At 40.6% G+C, this 25,685-nt stretch overlaps 1 protein-coding gene across 1 annotated transcript in view; it reads right to left on the bottom strand.

Annotated features, from left to right (window-relative positions):
- The window catches only part of LOC141161707 (dynein axonemal heavy chain 11-like), a 1,128,345-nt gene that overhangs the window by 1,088,018 nt on the left and 14,642 nt on the right, over window positions 1–25,685 (bottom strand). Inside the window, exons 5-9 of the mRNA XM_073646926.1 lie at window positions 22,548–22,802; window positions 20,418–20,587; window positions 18,777–18,996; window positions 11,090–11,206; window positions 10,514–10,600 (exon numbers count right to left, since the gene is read on the bottom strand). Coding sequence (XP_073503027.1) covers window positions 10,514–10,600; window positions 11,090–11,206; window positions 18,777–18,996; window positions 20,418–20,587; window positions 22,548–22,802 — 849 coding nt within the window. The remainder of the gene's footprint in view (window positions 1–10,513; window positions 10,601–11,089; window positions 11,207–18,776; window positions 18,997–20,417; window positions 20,588–22,547; window positions 22,803–25,685) is intronic.

The following is a 25,685-nucleotide window of genomic DNA, read 5'->3' as shown; positions in this document are numbered from 1 at the left end:
ACAATGCCTTTTCCAGCATGATGGAGCACCTTGCCATAAAGCAAAGGTGATAACTAAATGGCTCATGGAACAAAACATAGAGATTTTGGGTCCATGGCCTGGAAACTCCCCAGATCTTAATCCCATTGAGAACTTGTGGTCAATCATCAAGAGACGGGTGGACAAACAAAAACCAACAAATTCTGGCAAAATGCAAGCATTGATTATGCAAGAATGGACTGCTATCAGTCAGGATTTGGTCCAAAAGTTGATTGAGAGCATGCCAGGGAGAATTACAGAGGTCTTGAAGAAGAAGGGGCAACACTGCAAATATTGACTTGCTGCATTAACTCATTCTAACTGTCAATATAACCTATTGGTACTCATAATATGATTGCAATTATATTTCTGTATGTGATATAAACATCAGACAAACACTAATAAAAACCAGAGGCCAGCAGATTATGTGAAAATATAATTTTGGTGTCATTCTCAAAACTTTTGGCCATGACTGTATATGCGTGCATGTCTGCATATGTGAAGGATGAGGGGGCAGGCTGGGTCCCTGTGTTGTATACCTATATTTCTCCATCATATCTGTGCACCATGAATCGTGGTATGTGTTAAAGGGGCCCACAAAAACCTGGCGCTGGCCCTGGCCTTCACCACGATGATGTCACTCCCTGTGAAGGAGGTCTACGTATCCGCATCTGGAAATCAAAAACTTACCTATCTGGTATTGGTTCCTGGGTTCCTCTTCTTGCCATCCCTGGCCCTATTTGTCCTGGACAAATCGGACCAGGGATGGCAAGAAGTATTATAATTACATTTCTTTCCAGCGCCTCGGTGATTCCTTTTTTTCTCACGAGGATGGTTCTCCACTTACGAGATTTCAATTTCAGTCCCTTCTTAGTAAGTGCTTGTTGTCCTTGGGTTCCCCCCCCCAACAAATTTGGTACCCACTCCTTTAGGATTGAAAGCTGCCCATGCCGGTTTGCCTAATTCTGAGATTCATTGTATTGGCAGTTACGCCAGTAATTTTGTTATCTCTTCATAGGTGATGCCAAACCCACGGTGTGGATATTGGGCATTCTTACATCTTCTGGGTGTTCCAAAGAGCAGAGAGTTGGTAAGGTGGAAGATTTCTTGGTTTTGGCATCTATGTCTTCTAGAGAGGCGCTAGAGGCTTGACCTGGAGCTCCTGCTCCCCTCGCTGCGTGGTTATTCTCTGCCTTAGTCTGCTGGAGAGGAACAAGGGGACGGGAAAATTAGCCCCAGCCATCCAGCTACAGATTCAGCTTCTAAGCCTGTGACAGTCGTAAGTAACGCAGAATAGACAGATCCCAGGACATCAGCTGTTCTAGTAGAACTGCTGGATAGTCTGTGTAAGGTCACTGAGCAGGAGCATGGGGAAGAGATGTGAGGAGGCTACATTATTCTCCAGGTAACATGAATATAAGTGCAGTTATAACTAAAGGGGGAAATTACTGCATATACATGAAAGGGGGTGATAGGGGCATTTTATTGCAAGGGGTGTATATTATGTTCCTGGAGTTGGTGGTCATCAATTTACTGCAATGGGTGTTGTGGGTATGAATCACCTACATAGGAGCCACATAATATTATAATCACATGCACCCATTGTTGTAAAATGACGACCCCTTATTTAAATTATTCCCTTTTCATATTATCATAATATAAGCTCCCTTTCCCAGATAATAATCATAGAATAACGTGCCCTTTCAGAAAATAATGCCCCCCCTCACTGGAGTATAATCATAGATTAATGTCCCCCCGAAGGAGAATATTAATAAAGTAACCCTCCCCCTGTGGAGTATAATCACAGAATGACACCCCCCTCACATTAGAGTATAATCACAGAATAGCGCCCCCCCACACTGGAGTATAAACATAGAATAATGCCCCCCCTTCGCTGGAGTATAATTTTAGAATAACGCCCCCCCCATGGAGTGTAATAATAGAATAACCCCCCACCCCACTGGAGTATAATCATATAATAACACCCTCCACCCTTGGAGTATAATAATAGAAAAACGACCCCACCCCTGGAGTATAATGATAGAATAACGTCCCCACCCCTGGAGTATAATCATAGAATAATGTCCCCCCTCCCTCAGAGTATAATCATTAACCCCTTTCTGACATTTTCCATTTTTATGATTTTCTGGTTTTGCGCCCACGTTTTTTTCCTCCCCTTCTTGCAAGAGTCATGACTTTTTTATTTTTCCGTAGATATAGATGTGTGACACACTTAATGCATTTTTTTCCGATGGTGAGGTAGCTAAAAAAACGCAATTCTGGCATGTTTTTTTTTCTCATTACGCCATTTACCAATAGGGTTAATTAATTTTATATTTTGATAAATCAGACTTTTATGGATGTAGCAATACCAAATATGTACGTAATATGTCGCTAAGGGGGTTAAATAAGGCCCCACCACTACCACCAGAGTAAAATCATTAAATAACATCCACCTTGGGATATAATCACATAGTAACTTGTCGTAAAATAACACCCGCCTGGAGTATAATCATATAGACACCTTGCAGTAAAATAATGACCCCATGGAGTGCAATGTGTTCCTTCCATGGGCATGTGCCAGGTGTATACCCGAGTGTCAGTCACTTACCAGCTATCAGTTTCGCTATGCATATTGGGTTCATAAAATTGTCATAGTACTATAGCACGCAATATTTAAATATATGATATTGGAGGCAACTTGTTTTTTGCTTGATACTCCAGACATTTTGCTAAGTGTCATTCACTGACTGTTATCAGTTTTGAAATATATGTATTAGACTCAGAAAATGTTATTATAGTGCTATAGTTTGCAATATGTAGATATATGATCACTGGAGACAACTTACTTTCTACCAAAGGTATTGCTGAGTGCCATTCACTAACTACTATTAATTTTGCTATGTATATAAAATACCAACTCTTCTAAGATGTACATATGTGTACCTGTACATATGTAGTGATTGTTATGTTCTGCTACCAGAGCTAAGGAAAGAGAGGAGATCTGTCCCTACGAGAGAACTCAGCTGAATCCCTATGATGTAACAGGGAACCTGATCCTGCGATCAGACCTGCTAAAGTCCTAAGCTAGTCTGTACGGAGACCTATAGATGTGGGGAAGGAATCCCTACAAGTACTAAGGACTGGGAGGAAAATGGGACACCTCCTAACAGAAATAGTAGCAGACAGACGAACAAACAAAATATATAGAACATAGAGGTCCATAGACCAAGCAAACTAACAGAGTTAGATACAGAGCACAGGCTAGCTAGAAAGTAGTTATACAATGAAGTCCAGCAAAGCCAGAAGGGCAGAGCAGGATTAAATAGGCCAACAAGGTCATGTGACCAGCAAAGGAAAAAACCTAAGAGCAAGGTTCTAACAGTACCCCCCCTTCTAAGAGGATCCTGCGGATCCCATAGGACCAGGCTTATCAGGAAATCTCCTGTGAAATGCTCTGATAAGTCTGGACGCGGAAACATCATCTGACCTCACCCAAGAGTTATCCTCGGGTCCGAAACCTTTCCAGGCCACAAGATACTGCAAACTACCTCTATACCGTCTAGAGTTAAGGATGCGAGAAATTTCATATTCCCCGTCCTCCACCACCGGAGGAACAGAGGCAGAGGCGTCACCATCTGACACAACAGCTTTTTTTAACAGAGAGACATGAAATACCGGATTAATTCTCCAGGAGGTAGGAACCTCCAACCTAACAGCAGATTGGTTGACAACCTGAAGCACCTTAAAGGGCCCTACAAACTTGGGACCCAATTTCTTAGAAGGAATCCTCAACCGCAGATTCCTAGAGGACAACCAAACCATGTCACCAACAGCGAACAAAACCTCCTGTCGTTTCCTATCAAAGTAGTCTTTAGATTTTCTGTTGGCCTCCTGAAGATTACCACGCACATCCGTCCAAACTCTCTCCAAATCACCGGAAAAATTCTCCTCCTCAGGCACGGCAGATCCCAACTTGGAGAACGACCCAAACGACGGATGTCTCCCAGAACAACAAAAAAAAGGCGAACAACCAGCAGAAGAAGATGTATGATTGTTCAGAGCAAATTCAGCAAGTGGCAGAAACTCAGACCACCCCTCTTGATTGTCTGCCACAAAACAACGCAAGAACTGCTCAACATCCTGGTTTTTCCTTTCTGTCTGGCCATTAGATTCAGGATGATATCCGGACGAGAACGACAAATGAACTCCCAACCTGTCACAAAAGGCACGCCAAAAACGAGCCATGAACTGAGGACCCCTATCAGAAACAATGTCAGTAGGAACGCCATGAAGTCTGACAATTTCCTTGACAAAGGCCTTAGCGAGAGTTTTAGCGCAGGGCAGTTTGACGAAGGGAACCAAGTGACACATCTTGCTAAAACGGTCCACGACCACCCAGATGACAGTAAAACCCTCAGAGGGGGGAAGGTCAGTTATAAAGTCCATAGCCAAATGTGTCCAAGGAGAACTGGGAACCTCCAAAGGACAAAGCAACCCCGCAGCAGGAGTATGTGAGGACTTAGATCTAGCACATATAGTACATTGACGCACCCACTTAATGACTTCCTTCTGCCATCCAGGCCACCAAAAACTGCGACCCACCAGTCTCTTGGTCTCAAAGATTCCGGGATGACCTGCCAACCGAGATTCGTGACACTCAACAAACAAATCTCTCCTAAAGGTCCCAGGCACAAACAACCTCCCATGAGGAGTGTTAGATGGGGCATTCTCCTGTGCTTTAAGAATCTCAACTTCCAAAACGGAGTCCAAAGCAGCTATCACAACACCTTCTTGTAAAATGTTCTCCTCTTTCTCAGCACCGACTATGGGAGAAAAACTGCGAGACAAGGCATCCGCCTTAACATTCTTAGTACCAGGGATGTAAGTAACGGAGAAATTAAACCGCGAGAAAAACAGTGCCCACCTAGCCTGACGGGCATTCAGACGCTTGGCAGCATCAAGATATATCAGATTTTTATGATCCGTAAGAACCTGAACGGGAAATTCCGCACCTTCCAAGAAGTGGCGCCAGTGTTCAAATGCGAGTTTAATAGCCAATAATTCCCGATTACCAATATCGTAATTCAGTTCAGTCTCCGAAAATTTTTTTGAAAAAAAGGCACAGGGATGTAATCCATCCCCGTTATCCTGAGACAATACTGCGCCAACCCCCACAGAGGAAGCATCAACCTCAACCAAAAACGGCTTAGTCACATCAGGCTGCATAAGGATGGGAGCAGAGGTGAACCTCTCCTTGAGATACACAAAAGCTTCAATGGCCTCAGAAGACCACTGAACTGAATCAGCACCTTTCCTGGTGAGATCGGTCAGAGGTTTGACAATACTAGAAAAAATTTTTATGAATTTTCTGTAATATTTGGCGAAACCTAAAAACCTCTGTATCGATTTCAAACCAATAGGCCTAGGCCATTCCTGTACAGCTTGAACTTTAACCGGGTCCATCTCAAAACCTTCGCTGGAGATAATGTAACCCAAAAAACTAATTCTCTGTACAGCGAACTCACATTTCTCCAGCTTAGCAAAAAGCGAATTGTCCATTAATAACTGTAATACCTCACGTACGCTCCGCCAATGAGACTCCAGATCCGGCGAATAAATCAAAATGTCATCCAAATACACAACCACATTTTTGCCGATCAAAGGTCTAAGGATGTCATTAATAAGATTCTGGAAAAATGCAGGAGCATTAGTAGGACCAAAAGGCATAACCAGATTCTCAAAATGACCCACAGGAGTGTTAAAAGCAGTCTTCCATTCGTCACCCTCCTTCATGCGCAACAGATTGTATGCCCCCCGGAGATCAATTTTAGAGAACCACTTGGCCCCCACTAACTGGTTAAACAGATCAGGAATCAATGGCAGTGGGTAAGGATTGCGTACAGTAATTTTGTTAATCTCACGAAAATCCAGACAAGGACGTAAACCGCCGTCCTTTTTTTTTACAAAAAAAAATCCAACCGCCACAGGAGACTTAGAGGGCCTAATGTGACCGGCGGCCAAACTTGTCTGTATGTATTCCTCCAAAGCCTTCCTCTCAGGAATAGTAAGGTTAAATAAATGACTTTTAGGAAGAGTCGCTCCAGGGACAAATTCAATAGAACAATCATAGTCTCTATGGGGAGGCAAAACCTGCGATTCCTTCTCAGAAAAAACTCTCCAAAAATCCTGAATAGGAACAGGCAATTCTCCCCTATCCAAAGCTGCAATACGCCCGTTACAACACTTGTCATAACATTTATGGCTCCAGGATTTAATTTCACTGGTAGACCAATCCAGTACAGGATTGTGAAATTTTAACCAGGGCAATCCCAATATTACTGGAGAAGGCAAGTTATTCAAAACTACCAAATCCAATTTCTCATGGTGAACACCATTAATAGTGAGAGGAAATTCACAGACCTTGAGAGTAATATTCTTCAAAGGGGAGCCATCCACAGAAACCACAGCAATGGGGGATGATAAAGGTTCGGGTTTTAAATTGAGTCTTTCCAAGAATCCCCCATCAATTACACTCAGAGTAGACCCACAATCAACAAACACCCGAAATTCCATTAATTTTTCCTGAGCAATCGTGGAAGCAGCTAAAAATACACCCTTGGAATTTAAACAGGCAATACGGGCATGACTGACCATTTTTTTTTCTTTCTTCATACGAAGCTCACAGCCTTTAATCAAATGACCAGATTTTCCGCAATAGAAACACAAGCCTTCAGAAAATCTACGGTCTTTTTTTTGAGAGCGAGGTGCCACCGATCCAATCTCCATCGGTTCACCACTGTTAGTACACACATTCTCATAACCAGAAACTGACATAGCAGAGGATTTGCTCTCATTAACCCTTGCACGCAGTCTCCTATCCACCCGTATAGCTAATTGCATAGCCTGTTGCAAATCTTCAGGTGTAGGATAAGCAATTAGCAGGTCTTTAACCCTTTCATTGAGCCCAGCAAAAAATAGACTTTTCAGAGCAGAATCGTTCCACCCTGTTTGAGTAGACCAACGACGGAAATGAGTACAATATTTTTCCACATTACCTGATCCCTGTTTCAAACGTCTCAACTCAGTCTCAGCTGATGCGACACGGTCAGGATCATCATATAATAGTCCCAAAGCAGAAAAAAAACTATCCACTGATCTGAAGCATGTATCACTAGGTTGCAAAGAAAAGGCCCACTCCTGAGGCTCTTTGCGCAAAAGTGACATTATGAACCCTATGCGCTGGGATTCATCCCCAGAGGACTTGGGTCTCAAACGAAAATACAATAAGCAAGCATTTTTAAATGAAAAAAATTCTCGGTGTTCACCAAAAAATAAATCCGGCAAACATACCTTAGGCTCCAAGAAATGTGCTCCAGGACAGTTACTCACGTGCTGACAGAGCTCGGCCACCTCCAGAGAGAGTCCCTGCAGGCGATGAGCCAAATCCTGAACCGACACCATGATGGAACAGAAAAATCTTTCCTTAGAGAATTTGCAGGCTGGACTTACTGTTATGTTCTGCTACCAGAGCTAAGGAAAGAGAGGAGATCTGTCCCTACGATAGAACTCAGCTGAATCCCTACGATGTAACAGGGAACCTGATCCTGCGATCAGACCTGCTAAAGTCCTAAGCTAGTCTGTACGGAGACCTATAGATGTGGGGAAGGAATCCCTACAAGTACTAAGGACTGGGAGGAAAATGGGACACCTCCTAACAGAAATAGTAGCAGACAGACGAACAAACAAAATATATAGAACATAGAGGTCCGTAGACCAAGCAAACTAACAGAGTTAGATACAGAGCACAGGCTAGCTAGAAAGTAGTTATACAATGAAGTCCAGCAAAGCCAGAAGGGCGGAGCAGGATTAAATAGGCCAACAAGGTCATGTGACCAGCAAAGGAAAAAACCTAAGAGCAAGGTTCTAACAGTGATGGTGGTTCTGGTGATGTATTAATGTACTTACAGTGGTTCTCGTGATGTATCCATGTACTGATGATGATTCTGGTGATGCATTCCTGTACTGATGGTGGTTTTGGTGATATATTCCTGTACTGATGGTGGAACAGCCAAACCATTATGTCTAATATGTAAGGAGGCCTCTAATCACTAACCAAAGAGTTTATGTTGGGTGAGAATGATCCAGCATGCTGAGAATCCTATGGTAGCAGCTCTGTCCTAGAGAACCGAGGAGCACTCAACTGAGCTGAATGTTCCTATGTATGGGGGTCTCAGAGAACACAGATGTTAGCTTTGGCCGTAAGCTATCTAATATGTTTGGGAAACTTAAAGGGGTTTTCCGTTTTCAGAAAAGCCGTGTCCCCAGTTGCAGTTCATTGTAAAAAAAAACTTGTACAAAAAAATGCTCCCTATTCTCCCTCCCCAGGTCCAGAGATGAGTCTTCGCTGCTGCTCCAATGTCTGTTGTAATGCGCAGTGCTGACGTCACATCAGCATCTCTGCAGCCAATCACTGAGCTCAACTACTCATGCCATCAACACGAGCAGAGCTGCTGAGTTCACTCATTGGGTGCAGGGAATAGGGGTGAAGAATCAGTGTTGGACTTGGTGAGGGTGCCTAAGGCAAATTTAATTTTTGTTTATTTTTTACAACTAAGTATGCTTGGGAGATACAACTTTACTGAAAAACAGAAAACCCCTTTAAGACCCCCATACATATTATATAGTTAAGGCATCATTTAGATGGTTTTTTTTTAAGTATGAGAAAAAACTGACCATTTTTTTTATCAGTTGCGGCATCCTTTTTTTTCTCATAAGGAACCAACAGTATATACATTTCCAAGGTACTCTTACCCGTTAGACAGTAAAAAAACATATTGCACTAGGATGACATACAGATGGTTTCCAAGTGCTGTACGTTTTTTTAACTGACCCATTCACTTGATTGGGTATGTTTGTTTTGCAAAACAGATTAAAAATGTATCTGCATCTGTCTCAAAAACGGGGCCCTGATATGGAGAACTGGTCGGAATTCCTATGGGAACAGAATGACTGTTCAAACCAAGTACAGGCGCTCGGTGCTTCATGGCGGCCAATCATTTAACTACACCTTCTTCCCACCTGTTTGTTTTCCATCTTGTTTTACGTTTGTTGTTGTTTTTTTATTGCTTTATGACATTTACCATATGGGCGAAATTATTTTATATTTTGATATATATCGTACTTTTATTTCAGGCAAAAAATACCAAATATGTTTTTTTAAGCTTTAGTTTAAAGTTTGGAAAGGTTGGTGATTTAAAACTGTAAATTTTTTTAATTTATTTATATTTTAGTTTCCTTAGGAGACTTGAATCTGTGATCATTTGATAGCTTATTGTATATACTAAAATATCATGTTGTTGGAATATATAGGGAAAATTATGGTCTCCAATGAAGTGCTTTGTCGGAGAGTTTGTGGAAATTGAAATTTTGCAAACTGTGTTGGTTACAGAGAGAATACCAAGCAGCTTTACCCAAGCTCCTATAATTGACTGACTACAGCCAACCAGTCATGGGTTGTGTCAATTTGTGTCAAAGTGTGCATTTTTTAATACTAATATACTTTATTAACTTTAAAATAAATCTACATTTTGTAATACCATTTTAGTGCCAAAATTGTGTGCTGTACAGTTAGACATGCAGCTAAAAATAACCTGTATAGGCATGACGTTCAAAGTTAATATTCTGGTTGCACTCTCCACTAGGGAAAGCCTAGTTTCTTACAGCCTTATGTTTTATCACTGAGTTCCATGTATAAATAGAATGAAGTTACCTCTTAAGCTCCCCCTAGTGGTGGCTTCTGGCAGTCAAATGATTGTCTTTAAAGGGAATCTGTCAGCAAGATTTGACCAACCAAAATATTTATATGTGCATGTAGTTCTTACAAAGAGTAATCCAGCAATACCTTTACACGGCCAGTCCGTTCCTCCATTACTGAGAAATCAGCGTTTGAATTGAGGTTGAAGAGCTGTTTGTAGATCTGAAGCCCCTGTCACTCCAGCAATATTCCCCACCCAGCGCCACCTCCTCCTGCTTGACTGACTCCTTTGCCTAAAGTCACACAGCATACAAGGAGTCTGACAAGCAGGAGAAGGCTGCGCTGGGCAGGGAATAGAGCTGGAGTGACAAAGGCTTCAGATCTACCATAGCTCTTCACCCTCATTTGCATAACAATTCAAAAGCTGAAGTCTCAGTAACAGAGAAACGGATAAAGGTATTGCTGGACTTGTCTTTGAAAGACCTACATGCACATATAAATATGTGGTGGATCTATTCTATAAAGATAGAATTTTGTTCCTATTAAAAAAAAAATACTTGCTAAATTTTGCATGGCTGCTATTTTTCTATTCAATAAAAAAAATATTAAAATAAATGTAGATAAATTGTAAAACATATAAATGTTCTTTTCTATAACAATGTATGCAGGTTATTTGATCTATGAAAGTTTTTAAAATTGCATTTTTTTTTTGGATAAAAAGAAAAAAAAAAGTGATACCTTATCCAAATGTTTGTATGGATCTTCTGCGTCAAATTTGAAGATTATTTCATTCTTAAATCGATTTCTAAATTCATGCTGCTTAACCTGGGTGGGAAAAAGAGATGCAGTGACGCAATCTATAATCATAACTATACCACCCAATTGTATTCATTGCAAAAATTCCGCATCTTGTAAATCAAATATTTTCTTCCTTGACTCAAAGGTTAAAAACCATTTGGAAACTAATTACATTTTAATGACATGGATCTCGCAGGTGACGCTCTCCTGCAGAATGAAAATATTTAAAATCTATATTTTGATCTTACAAGAGTTATGCAGTGTTTGAATTGGAAAAAGATTAGACATAATTGAAGATAAAAGACACGCGGGGCTTCACTAGCATTTTACTGAAGTGGGCTTTAAATTATCAGATCCATCCAGAGTGCATTACCAAGAAACATTGAATTGTTATCTTTAGACACCCTTTTTTCTAAGAGTTTACAATTTCTCAGTTCAGTGAAGCTTAGCTGCAGCCTGTTATCGGAACAAAAAAAGAGAAAAATCATTTGCTTCAGAGAACAGAACTGATCTCACCTCGAAAAGGACACATTTCCTCCTGATAACAGATACTTCATTTGCCTGCAGAGGAGACACTTCATGCTTTACTATGAATGCAATCTTTTTCAGATTTTTCCACCTCTCTGGCAATTCCTAAGAATGGAAAGAAGCAGATAGTTTACCTGGGTCTATTCTGCAGTCAGAATCAATAATGTGGACTGAAGATTACAGCAGCGTGTGCCATATATCGACAAAAAAATGAAAAATTGTTAGAAAAAAAAAAGAATATGTTTTTATTTTTGTAGTGTTATCGTTGTTATTCTGGATGTTATAGACTGGAATATATCCCTAAGGGCGAGTTCACACGTCCGATTTTCTGGTTTTCACGGATAACACTCGTACCTAGAATATTTTATGAGGCTGGGCACATGTCCAATATTTTCCGCAGGACATATCGGAGTCATATCCAATTTGGATGCGAGGGTCGGATCAAAATTGGTAATACAAGTCAGTGGGTCCATGAAAAAATTGGATCGTACTCGGATGACATCCAATTTTCAGACAGAATGGAGAAGGTGGAGAAACTTTTCTTTTTTCTCTCCACGTTCGAGAAAAACTGATGACACTTGGACCACACTCTGATCAAACTCTGATCAGAATAATTGGTCCATTTTTTTCGTACGTGGGAAAATCGTATGTGTGAATGAGCCCTTAAAGTCAAATCTATCCTCAGAAAATGGCCAACTATTTAAAGGGAATCTGTAGCTAGTTTTTTTTCTATCATGTCTGAGAGCAGCATAATTTAAGGGAAGAGACCCTAATTCCAGCGATGTATCACTTACTGGGCCTTTTGCTGCAGTTTTGATACAGTCACAGTTTTATCTTCTGCATATCTAGCAGTTCTCTGAATGCTGAGCTCTGTATAACCCCGCCCACACCACTGATTGTCAGCTTTCTGTGTACACTGTGCATAGGCAGAAAGCTAAGAAAGGCAAAAATTCACCAATCAGTGGTGGGGGTGTGGTCATACAGAGCTCATGAATATGAAAGACTACATGGTGGCAGGTTTACTAGTACTTTAATACTAAGTAAATACATTTTATATATATTTTCTACTTTTTGGTAGTCATCTTTCATTTTTTCACACCAGTCACTGAGCTACTCTTACAACAGACTCACACTTCTGGTTCTCTAGAGATGACTTCTCTGCAGTCATCTCAACATCACAGGCCAGATTGCGATGAAAGGTAACACACGTATAGATAGATATTCTGGTCTGCGTTCTGTTATGAATAAAATATGGCTATCTGGGATTTCTCAAATCTTTGCATTCCTGTTTTCTTTATATTTTACACAGCGTCCCAACATTTTGGGAATTTGGGTTGTATTAAATTGGAATATTAATTCTTGTCAATAAATATTCAGTGAAAGAATTGTATTAGTAGAGAAGTGCATTGTACTGCATTGGCTGCCCAAAACAAAGATCATACTGCATTCATGCAAACTATGGGGTTGTTTGTTTGTTTTTGGCGGGGGAGTTGGCTTGGATTAAAAAGTGGAGAGCATGTAGCTGCTCTCCAATTTAGAAGCATTGCAACATTGCCGTACTATATCAGGGCACCTTATGGCAGCACACAAGGCTCTTAGATTCCATGCACACAACAGTTTTACACTGTACCTCAGTACAGTAGCCAGTGGCAGACACAGACAGCAGAGGTCCCTGTGCAAGAACAGTATATGGGACATTTGCAGTCCATTATCTCATCATAATGCACAATTCCACCTGCTTTTGAGGAAGAAGTGGTTCCCTTACCTCTTGGGTACCTGTGTAGTTGCACAGGTTGCACCAATGTTCTGTCCGCCCCTGACAATAGTCATATATTTACAGCCATGTATAGAAGCCATTACAGTGAGAAACTTTCTAGCTAATGTTATCTGATCTTACTTGTTGTATTAAAGGAGTTGTCCACTTTTAAATTTAGATAGTCTTCAGGCTTCAAGCTTGCTATATTTAAAGGGAACCTGTCATGTGAAGAAACGCAATTAACCTGCAGATATGGGGTCAATCTGTAGAATAATAGCATTCAAAATCTGTCCGGCTACTGGGAGGAAATGAACTATCAGTACAGAATCGGCTTTCAGTAAGTGTCAGGGAATGGTTACAGCCACCGCTCACTATACAAACCGTGGCAAAAATTATGGAATCACCGGGCTTGGAGGATGTTCATTCAGTTGTTTAATGTTGTTGAAAAAAAGCAGATCACAGACATGGCACAAAACTAAAGTCATTTCAAATGCCAACTTTAGGGCTTTAAGAAACACTAAAAGAAATCAAGATTAAAAATGTGGTACTCAGTAAGGGTAATTTTTTTCAGACCAAGCAGAGGGAAAAAATTATGGAATCACTCAATTCTGAGGAAAAAATTATGGAATCACCCTGTAAATTTTCATTTCCAAAACTAACACCTGCATCAAATTAGATCTGCTCGTTAGTCTGCATCTAAAAAGGAGTGATCACACCTTGGAGAGCTGTTGCACCAAGTGGACTGACATGAATCACGGCTCCAACACGAGAGATGTCAATTGAAACAAAGGAGAGGATTATCAAACTCTTAAAAGAAGGTAAATCATCACGCAATGTTGCAAAAGATGTTGGTTGTTCACAGTCAGCTGTGTCTAAAATCTGGACCAAATACAAACAACATGGGAAGGTTGTTAAAGGCAAACATACTGGCAGACCAAGGAAGACATCAAAGCGTCAAGACCGGAAACTTAAAGCAATATGTCTCCAAAACAGGAAATGCACAACAAAACAAATGAGGAACGAATGGGAAGAAACTGGAGTCAATATCTGTGACCGAACTGTAAGAAACCGCCTAAAGGAAATGGGATTTACTTATAGAAAAGCTAAACATAAGCCATCATTAACACCTAAACAAAAAAAAACAAGGTTACAATGGGCTAAGGAAAAGCAATCGTGGACTCTGGATGACTGGATGAAAGTCATATTCAGTGATGAATCACGAATCTGCATTGGGCAAGGTGATGATGCTGGAACTTTTGTTTGGTGCCGTTCCAATGAGATTTATAAAGATGACTGCATGAAGAGAACATGCAAATTTCCATAGTCATTGATGATATGGGGCTGCATGTCAGGTAAAGGCACTGGGGAGATGGATGTCATTACATCTTCAATAAATGCCCAAGTTTACATTGATATTTTGGACAATTTTCTTATCCCATCAATTGAAAGGATGTTTGGGGATGATGACATCATTTTTCAAGATGATAATGCATCCTGCCATAGAGCAAAAACTGTGAAAACATTCCTTGAAAGAAGACACATAATGTCAATGTCATGGCCTGCAAATAGTCCAGATCTCAATCCAATTGAAAATCTTTGGTGGAATTTGAAGAAAATTGTCAATGACAAGGTTCCAACCTACAAAGCTGATCTGGCAACAGCAATCAGAGAAAGTTGGAGCCAGATTGATGAAGAGTACTGTTTGTCACTCATTAAGTCCATGCCTCAGAGACTGCAAGCTGTTATTAAAGCCAGAGGTGGTGCAACAAAATACTAGTGATGCATTGGAGTGTTCTTTTGTGTGTTTGTTTTTCATGATTCCATAATTTTTTCCTCAGAATTGAGTGATTCCATAATTTTTTCTCTCTGCTTGGTCTGAAAGAAATTACCCTTACTGAGTACCACATTTTTAATCTTGATTTCTTTTAGAGCTTCTTAAAGCCCTAAAGTTGCCATTTGAAATTACTTTAGTTTTGTGCCATGTCTGTGATCTGCTTTTTTTCAACAACATTAAACAGCTGACTGAACATCCTCCGAGCCCGGTGATTCCATAATTTTTGCCAGGGGATGTATACTGAGCCGTGACTGAAGGCGCACGGGCAGCGCCTATATGACTGAAAGCCGCAGGGTGGCAGGAGGAATTACATTCAATTCCTCCCGGTAGTCAGGCTTTCAGTGGGGTGGCCGCACAGTGTCAGAATGCTATCAACTTGCAGATTAACCCCATATCTGCAGGTTAATAGCATTTTTTCACATGACAGGTTCCCTTTAAATGTTAAAAAGATTAGCTTTAATTACAGAACATTGTTGCAGTGCCTTTTTGCTTCCAGACCAGTCTTTGCTACCACAATTGCAGTGTGTCACAGGTGTGTCAGAGGTGACAGACAGTCGCCCTGCAGTTGGTTGCAGGAGATCTCTACATTTGGCATTACAGACATCTTTTTAGAGTCTGGCTGTCTCTAGGACCCAGAGGCTACCTCCCTCTGGCTAATTAGCTCCCTGGCCTGGGTGTATAAATACCTGGTGTGTCTGAGAGGGAGATGCTGGCTATATTCATTTCTACTTGTGAAGCTTAGCAAGAGCAGTACTTCGTCCTCTCTGGAACTTGAGGCCGTGTGCACATTTGTTTGGAGTCGTCTAAAGCTAAGCAATTTCCCCCTGTTTGTCTACCCTTGTTGTCTATAGAGTTTAGTGGAGATCGACCAGTGCTCATCTCCCCCCATCCCTAGCCTTAGCCATACGACAGGAAAAGTCAGGGCGAGGCACGCGTATGGCGATTGGTGAAGAGCCAATATAGGGACGGTGGTTGGGACAGGGTGAAACTAGACCAGACTAGGAGGTCTCCCCTTCCCCCTTTCCCTAGAGTCTGGGCTCCCTTTCCCTCTTCCCTTTGTGTTGCACTAAGTCTTTCCCACACCTGGCGTGACAAAGTGGTGATGACATGTCTACAGCACGTCACAGCTCCAGCCAATCACTGGGCTCAACAGTTTTTTGCTGTCACCCCTGCATCACAGATGAGCCCAGTGATAGGCTACAATGGTCACCTGCTTTAGATGTGATGTCACCTCTGCAGCTGAATACCGAAGAAGATGTAGAGAGTCAGCGCTGCAGTAGCGCTCAGTGTGCAAAGCTATTTTTCTTCTTTTAAACAAGGCACGCCTATGGACTAATGAAATATAAAAGTGGACAACCCATTAAAATTAATTGTTTAATACATTTATTCATTCATTCACGCATGTAGATAAAAAAAATAAACTATTAAAAAAATTTACTATACATAAACACAAACACATACAAAAATATACAATATAAAATATTTTTTTTTATTATTTTTTTGATATTATATACTTTCTATTTTTTTCTTTCTGCAACTGCAATTTTTTTGCCCTGTACCTTTTGTGATTTGCATTTGGCATTGGATTGAAGGTGAATACAAATGAGACAGTACAATTGTGCAGGGGAGAGGAAGGGAATCACCAATTCTCGAAATTCAGCTTTTTGAAAGAATATTACCATAGTGGAACATGTTTTCACGGGAGGCATTTAATCGCTATGACAGAGATCTGAATTCAAAAGCAAGTAATCAGTTTCAAAGGTCAGTCACTAAGTTAGCCGCACAGCATAGGTCTGTATATTTGCAAAGAAATTAGACATCAAAAACCTTTCTCCCTTACTACACAAAAAAAAAGCTTTACACAAGGCTTAACTCAGTAGTAAAATTGAGCCCATACAATTTAAAGCAATTTGAAATAATTAGTAAAATAACCCAGGCTCCTAACGAGGTATTCTTCTCCTCTCCAGGGCTAGCTTGTGTTTCTGCCCATGGGTTGAGATATTTAGGCAAGGGAATTTTAATGCTTGTATTACATGTGGATTTTCCGCTTAGCTGCTTTCCATATCATTTGAAATTTGTCCATCATGTTTCATGATATAAAAAAAATAAAAAAAAGTGACATTTTAAAAGTGTTGAATGTATTGTCACCAACTTAAAATACGAGTGAAACATGGGAGACGAGCACGAGATTGAAGAAAAGGGTATTTTGAATAAATACACTTTGGATCACACTGAGAATATGAATGATTTCAATGTTTTGTGTGGTAACTGCATCATGGAGGATTTAATCTTTATTTCTGGGTAGGATTGACACCGAGAGAAAATGACTATTTTTGTGTACGGAGTATCACTACATACAATTAACAATTGTCTATCATTTCTATGAATAATTAAAGAGTCATTCCAGGAGTCATTACATTTAACACAGTTAATCTGGGGTAAAAAAAATACATGTAGTCGTCTCACCATTTAAATTCACCTTTTCTGTGTCCTCCCAAAATTTCAGGAATTCCATTATATATTTTAACATTCAGAATTGCTTTCAAATAGATCTGTAGCCAGATTTCATATTACAGAGTGCATACATTGTTAAATAGATCTCCTAGAACTGATGAGGCCAGAGCACTTACATAGCAAATTGATATCCTTTCTTTCTTTTTTTTGCCCAATATTAAAGGGGTTGTCCACTACTCAGACAACCCCTTCCGAATCCCTATGTATCTCTCCAGTAAAATAATAACACCTATACTCACCTCTGGGTCCGCCGCTGTTCCAGTGGTGTCAGCACTGGCTCTCCCAGGGATTACGTGACATTGTTATGCCAACTTGTTCATTCCATACCTAGAATTCTTGGTGCTTTCCTTAAAAATCATGGAGGTCATACAAAATACTAGATGTATTAGTATTTGATGTAGGGTGTATTCATCTTTGCATCAACTAATTTGAGTAAAACTGAAGATTTTGTAATGAAAGTTATAGTATTAACCTTACCTTTATGTTAGGGGTTACAAAAATATTCTATGAAACTCAGTCTTGTCAAAATGTTGGAAATTGTTCTCGTGTTCACTTAGTTATTGTTTAAAATCTTACCTTTCAAAGGGGGTGTACTCATTTATGCTGAGCACATGTGTATGTGTATATATATATATATATATATATATATATATATATATATATATATATATATATATATATATATAAAAATATATATATATATACACACATAGTAGGGTCAGGTGTTGACCAAAGGAGCAAACAGCCATCGTTTATCTAATATCAGGACCTTTACACTGTTGGTGGATCCCATTGAAAACAATATGCCGTTAATGGTTGGCCTAAGCATGAAAGGACATTTACCAAATTATTCATACTATTGGAGTAGATGCATGGAAACCAAATTAAAGGGATTCTCTCACCCTTTTGAGCTTTTTCGAGTTAATAATATGGGCATACAGGTTGTATACAGATGAAATTAGTCACCTGTATGCCTCCTTGATGATGCCTTGTTTAGTAAAAATCATCTTTTATAGCTTTGATCTTTCCGCCCTTCTGTGGGTGCTGTCTTCAATTTTGATGTGCGCAGGCGCCGGAGTGTCACTGTAACTTCCGGTGCCAGTGATCTCCGGCATACAGTGAAGGTGACTTCCACCCAGTGCAGAGGAGCGATGCCATGCAGAATGCGCAGGCGCGGGATTTCCGGCCAAGCACATGACATCAAAGGGGACATCTGAAGAGAAGGGGAGGAGAAATCTTGCATAATGAAGACCGGAGGCAGTCTTATCTTCCGGGCAGCATACGCGCCATAGCCTGTAAGATCGAAGCTATTAAAGATGATTTTTACTAAACAAGTCATCATCAAGGAGGCATACAGGTGACTAATTTCAGCTATATAACCTGTATGCTCATATTATTAACTTGAAATGCTCAAAAGGGTGAGGGTTCCCTTTAAAGGATGGAATCAGAAACTGTATACACTGCTACATATTTTAAAGTGTAAATTGAATAAATACTGTTAATAATAAATATAGTGCTGGAAGTGATTTGTATTCTTTTGTTAAATCTAAAAGTAAAAGTCGCCCACTTACTTCTAGCTGTGTATAGATATGGTCGGGTAATTGCTGTCCGTAGGTTCTCAGAAGCTCAGCTGTAGATTTAAGATATCTGAAATGCTCCTCAGTGGAAGGTCTATCCCGAATTGCCATCAGATGACCCATAGTTTCCACAAGCACATCATAGTCTTCACCCTTTACTTTCTTGGAGAAGCCTTTCTCGGTATTTTGAATAAATTCATCAAGTTCGTTAACACTGAGAATTAATAGCAAAATGAAGAAATTTCTGGCATTTTTAGTTTGGAAAAGAAAAATATCATTAGAATTTAAACAGGAGTAAACAACCAATCACTGGCCTTGGTAAACTGTGTGCCTTACACTGCTGAGGCTAATGATTGACTGCAGTGGTCAGGTGGGTAGATGGCGATGCAGTGCAGTGTAGTAATGACCAACGGGAACCTTGGGAAGCAGCGGTGGATTTATAAGAAAAATATTGGTTATTTTGTTTTTTATTACATTTCTTGCAATTGAAGCAATTTTCTTTTGATCTCAGGAAAATTCTTTCATTCAAGCAATGGTGATTCGCACAACTGCTTGTTTCTTCCTGAACTTGACCACACACAATCACAGGCTGCTGCATTAACGTCACCAAATCTCACAATTGGATGGTAAGTTACTTCACTTATTGTTAGTATGATCGGTAGGTCATCATTTTCCAGAGGTAATGTGGGGAAATCGGGATTGATCATTTTTGACCACCTAAACAAAGCTCAGTGTGCATGTACCCTTCGAGTGGTCATTGTGGTGTTTTTGTAGGCTTCACATTGACTTCTATTGTAAAGTATGGAGCAGATTCATAGCAGAAGATGCCTGAAAAGGTTATAGATCGCTTTTTTTAAAATGCTTGGCATTTTTGATTACCTGAAGCCAATAAAAATGCTCAAAAGACTGAACATATGAACAGCAAGTTGTTGTCAATAGAAATGAATAGAGAGTTTTTCATGCATTGTTGAGCGATCTTTTTGTAGTTTTTCGGGGCGGCCCCACTCGAAAAGAGTCTTAAAAAAAACCTCTGTGTTCCTTAGAAATCTCTACTGCATGATGTTTTCATTGTTACTTCATTAATTAATTACAAGGGTTCCGCCTTTCCTAAAATTAAAAGTATTATCCATTTTGCTCAGTAGACTTTTGTAGACGGGTCAATGTTCTGTAGTAGAAGAGGATGGTATCATGTTAAATGGGCTGCGCTGTGGTAAACGAGAAGCCTTTTGTGTTCCAAAATGGTTCCTTATTGTCCCAAACTTGTTTCAACACCGTACCGGTTGATGGGTCAATGATCTAGGAATTTATTCTTATAATTCAATGCACTGACCCCTTGTCAATAAAGCTTTTTCCATGGACTAAAAAGGGACTGCTGTCCTTAACGAGCCCGCTTCTAGACGGGAAAGTAACCACTGCCATCTATCGAGACAGTTTCCCATGAACTATGTTTTATTTTGGAACAGGCTGATGAAAGTGTCTGGTCACGTGCCCCTCCATCAGTGAGCACATTATGATTGTCAGCGGCACATGCAGAAACTTTATTGACAAGGATCAAAAGGATTGGTCCTGAACTTGCATTAGATATATTAGTCCAAAGCCCTAAATAGGTAGCAAAAATAGAAACACGGATGTTACCTGCATGTAACGTGATTTACTAAGTGGTCTTTAAACATCCAGCTCCATCTCTTTACGGCATTCATCAGAGAGATTTTAAAAGGTCTCATATCTACGAGGAGACACCCATTAAATGTCCATTCATCTTCAAACTCCCCAATTTCATCATAAAGTGACTCATAAATATTGATCTGAAGAAACATAAATCAATATTCAATAATACATAAAGCACAAGGAATCAGTGGAAAAACATTGGAAATGCGGACCACCTAATAACAGATACTCCACTATGAGATGTATGCCAATCCCCCTGAACGATATTTTTTTAGAATTCGCTCTGTGTGCCATCACAGAGCCCCAATGTCCTTCCTGCTATCAAGTATGCTTTCAGGAGCCCCCAAAAAGAGAGTGCATCCCCGCTATTAGTAAAAGTAGAATCTATGGAAGATTCACTAAGCTAAATATGACAGAATTCTGTCGTAATGTGTGACGAAGATAACTAGTTTACATGGCTTGCACCACATATGTTAGGTGTTTCAGACATTTTTTCCTGCTCACTCGACACTGACATATCGTTTTTTTGGAAAGGGGATATGACTTCACAGGAAAGGAACGTGGTCTGAGATGCCACACGGTGAGTGAACATTTTGGCCACAAAGTAAGCCAACTAATAGGTGGTGTACACTTAGACTAGACAGTCCAAAGATGCAATTTAGCAAACCACAGGAGCCATTTTTATAAAATTCTCTTATTTTCAGACTGTTTGCACTGTCTGTGGCGGTTTTAACTGCAGCAGTTTCCATCCTACCCATCTAAATACAGGTTTCAGCCTAGGAGAGGACTACGATACACTACGATAGGTCCCCAGCAATAGGAGAACGCCTTGTCATTGGCTGCTGGGCATTCATGAACTGGCCAAATTTTGAGCTAAGTGTCTCCATTTTATCTTATTATCTATAGCAGTAATGCAATTCATATTTCATATATTTCATGTTTACATGCTATAGCGCTACAGAATGCAACTTTATTTGTTAAAAATTAGCTAATCATAGTAAATCTGTCCCTATATCTGTGTGTGGGATTTCTATGAATGACGGCTTGGGGGCAATAATTTTCCTATAAAGCAATTTATAAAAGTAAAAGTAGTAACCCCTATCGATATATAGAAGACCTGCCCCTATTTTTATATTATGGCCAAAGAAAAGTGGTGCTAGGTCCTATTTAATATGTAAACTATATGGCAATATTATATAAAGCCTTATGCACACAGTAGAGCCATGTACTACCTTATTGTATTCCACTTGAACAGAGCTATTGTCATAGAGAAGCAATATGGCATCCAAAGTGCCATCATTTTTTTCTGATGGATTCTCGTGAATCCAAAAACTTCTGTGCCTACATGTGAAATTAGAGGGTCCATTAATCACTTTTGGGGGCCTTTTACCACTGCTACCTAACGTATGTTTCTTACATGATCTCAAGCTTATTTGGTAGCATTATGTAGACAGAGTCCTAACTTTTTCCACCAACGCATGATGATGACCACACGTCTTGCACAGAATGACTTCATGGTGCTTTCTGAAGAAAGTGACACTACCTCTCAGATCCCAAACCATAGAAGCAGATGACGAGACACGAAGAAGCTGATGGTTTCATAAATGGCATGGAGGCAAAGAACCTGTAAAACACCTCTAAAGATTTTTGCTCACGGGAGATCATCTTGTTTTCAGGAAAGAAATTAAATGGCTTTTTTAAGAAATTAAAGACAATACGCCACCGCAATCTTAGGACGTCCACGTTGCAGCTTCAGTTTGCCTTTAAAGAAGCAACCGCCACCCAGACCTAACCCTATAAATCTCCACTTTACGGAGACAATGAACGGTAGCAAACAATTCTCCTGGAACAAAGGTTGAAAATGTCTTCTCCAACATCCATCTTACTATTCCTCACTCTGTTCTTCTTCATTTAATACCAATTACTCAGAAGAACAGGGGTTATATACATTTTGGTATATGATGGTTTTCCAGTTAAAACAGAGAGATGATGTTCAGCTTCAGGGCGGCGGTTACCCGTGTATATCGGCGAGAAGACATAATATTTTCCACTGGATGACAATTCAAATTGAGTCATTTTGTTTCTGCAGCGCTTTACCTGTTTCTTGAAGTGCTCTAACTGCGGAGAACATTCCTGCAGTTCATAATCTGCATACAATTCCATCTCCTCGGTGCTAAGAAAGCGGCCGTACTGGAGGAACTGCTTCATGAATTCAGTTTTATCATCCGTCCACAAATAGCTGTACTTTTTAAAGTGTCTCTGATACTCTTTTACATTAACAATGGTCGAGTGCACCCTTCTCATAATTTCTCCATGCATTTCTTTCAACTCCTCCATCTCATCAACGTCGAGCTACATGCAAGACATAAAAATGAGCTGTATGTGAAAGACTGTGATTATTTTTTTTTTCCCAATAAAGAGAGAAATGTAGAAATGTCTCTACAAAGAACAGAAGAAAAAAAAAAGTACTATTCAACTTTCAGAGTGGCGGAGTATTCAATCATAACCGATACTGACCACATTTTTAGGCTGAAATGGTCTACTTTGAATTAATTAGCATTTCATGCTTTACACACCGGTGGCGGTGGTGCTGTATACCAGAAAATGACTGACTAGATGCCATATTTCACTAAAATAAACGCAGAGATTCCCTGTATTTGTGGAGGACATATTGGTGGACGTTTATCAATGTGCTTGCACCAAAATTTTTGTGCAAATTTCAATAATCTAAATGTTGTAAATGCCCAAGCCAAATTTACCAATATTTTATGTGTTTATTATACAATTTTTAGTACTTACACCAGAACTTAACCCCTTCACCTCTGGACAGTTTTCCATTTTATTGCTTTCATTTTTTTCCTCCCCTTCTTCCGAGAGCCAAAACGTTTTATTTTTCCGTCCACATAACCGTATGAGGGCTTGTGCTTTGCGGGACGAGTTGTAGTTTTGAGTTGTCGTTTTATCATGTGATGCACTGGAAAGCGGGAAAAAAATCCTAAGCGCGTTGAAATTGCAAAAAAAAGTGCAATTTCACAATTTATTTATTTTTTTAGGGGTGAGGGGTGGGGTGTGCTTATCATATCATAACCTGGCAATATGATTCTCCAGGTCAGTATGAAGATGCAGTGAAAAATGTTCAGAAATGTATAAAAAAAAAACCTTCGCCTGTGTCACCAATTTCCGAGACCAGTAATGTTTTCACTTTTCGGGATCTGGGTCTGGCTTATTTTTTAGGGCTTATTTTTTGGAGGCATGGGGCATTATAAGGGGGGGTGGGGTGACATCCTGCTTGGGGCATTATAAGGGAGAGTGACATCCTGCATGGGGCATTATATGGGGGGTGACCTACTGCATGGGGCATTATATGGGGGGTGAAAACCTGCATGGGGCATTATATGGGGGTGACATCCTGCATGGGGCATTATATGGGGGGATGACATCCTGCATGGGGCATTATAAAGAGGGGGGTGACATCCTGCATGGGGCATTATATGGGGGGGTGACATCCTGCATGGGGCATTATAAAGAGGGGGGGTGACATCCTGCATGGGGCATTATATGGGGGGTGACATCCTACATGGGGCATTATAAAAAGGGGGTGACATCCTGCATGGGGCATTATATGGGGGGTGACATCCTGCATGGGGCATTTTAAATTGAGGGGGGTGACATCCTGCATGGGGCATTATATGGGGGATGAAATCCTGCATGGGGCATTATATGGGGGGTGAAATTCTGCATGGGGCATTATATGGGGGGTGAAATCCTGCATAGGGCATTATATGGGGGGGTGACATCCTGCATGGGGCATTATATGGGGGGTGAAATCCTGCATGGGGCATTATATGGGGGGTGACATCCTGTATGGGGCATTATATGGTGGGGTGACATCCTGCATGGGGCATTATAAAGAGGGGGGTGACATCCTGCATGTGGCATTATAAAGAGGGGGGTGACATCCTGCATGGTGCATTTTGAAGAGAGGGGGGTGACATCCTGCATGAGGCATTATATGGGGGGTGACATCCTGCATGGGGCATTATAAGGGGGGGTGACATCCTGCATGAGGCATTATAAAGAGGGGGTGACATCCTGCATGGGGCATTTTAAAGAGAGGGGGTGACATCCTGCATGGGACATTTTAAAGAGAGGGGGGTGACATCCTGCATGGCGCATTATATGGGTATATGTGGGGTGATATCCTGCATGGGTCATTATAAGGGGGGGAACCGCCTGCATGGGGCATTATATGGGGGCCAGTATGCTGTATGGAGGGTTATAAGGGGACCAGTATACTGTACGGAGCATTATATGGGGGCCAGTATTCTGTACGGAGCGTTTTATGGGGGCCAGTATTCTGTATAGAGCGTTATATGGGGGCCAGTATTCTGTATGGAGCGTTATATGGGGGCCAGTATTCCGTATGGAGCGTTATATGAGGGCCAGTATTCCGTATGGAGCGTTATATGGGGGCCAGTATTCCGTATGGAGCGTTATATGGGGGCCAGTATTCCGTATGGAGCATTTTATGGGGGCCAGTATCCTGTATGGAGCATTTTATGGGGGCCAGTATACTGTGTGGAGCGATTCGCCGGTTTCTGAGCTATTGTGGAATTTGCAATAGAAATCACTCATGTAAAGTAAGAAGTGAAATCTTCGGCATTGTACTATACCTATATTTCTCTGCGGTATCTGTGCATCATGAATCGTGGTATGTGTTAAAGGGGCCCACTGAGACTCTTTCGCCCAGGGCCCAGAAAGACCGGGAGCTGGCCCTGCGTGAAATGATGCGCTCCCTGCCGGCGGGAGTTAAATGCCATTGTAAGAGATTGACAGCATCATTTAACAGGTTAACAGCCACGGGTGGAGCTCCACTTGCGGCTGTTAAAGGCACATGATGGCTGAATAAATCAGCCAACATGTGCTGGGAAAGATGCGGGCTCGGCGTGCCAGCCCGCATCAAAGCCAGGGGCGCAACAAATGACGTAAATGTACATCATATATTATGAAGGAGTTAAAAATGACATCAAAAATGGGTCATGGATAAACTTTTGGACGTGAAGTATGAATGCGTTTCTGCAAAAAAGTTGCATATTCTAGACAATTCATGTATTTCTTTAAAAAAAGGCAGGGAACAAATACATTTATGTTGTAACCATTTGTTATTTACATAAATAGCTAGTCAAAATTTGAGCTAAATTTGACATTACCATGCAACATTTGACACATTAGTCT

This window comes from Phyllobates terribilis, unplaced genomic scaffold, assembly GCF_046119375.1.
Source record: "Phyllobates terribilis strain yellow unplaced genomic scaffold, ASM4611937v1 Scaffold_9__5_contigs__length_417890890, whole genome shotgun sequence".
NCBI classification, from domain to species: Eukaryota; Metazoa; Chordata; class Amphibia; order Anura; family Dendrobatidae; genus Phyllobates; species Phyllobates terribilis.
The sequence above is the reverse complement of the archived record's forward strand: the minus strand, read 5'-3'. Positions and strand labels throughout refer to the sequence as shown.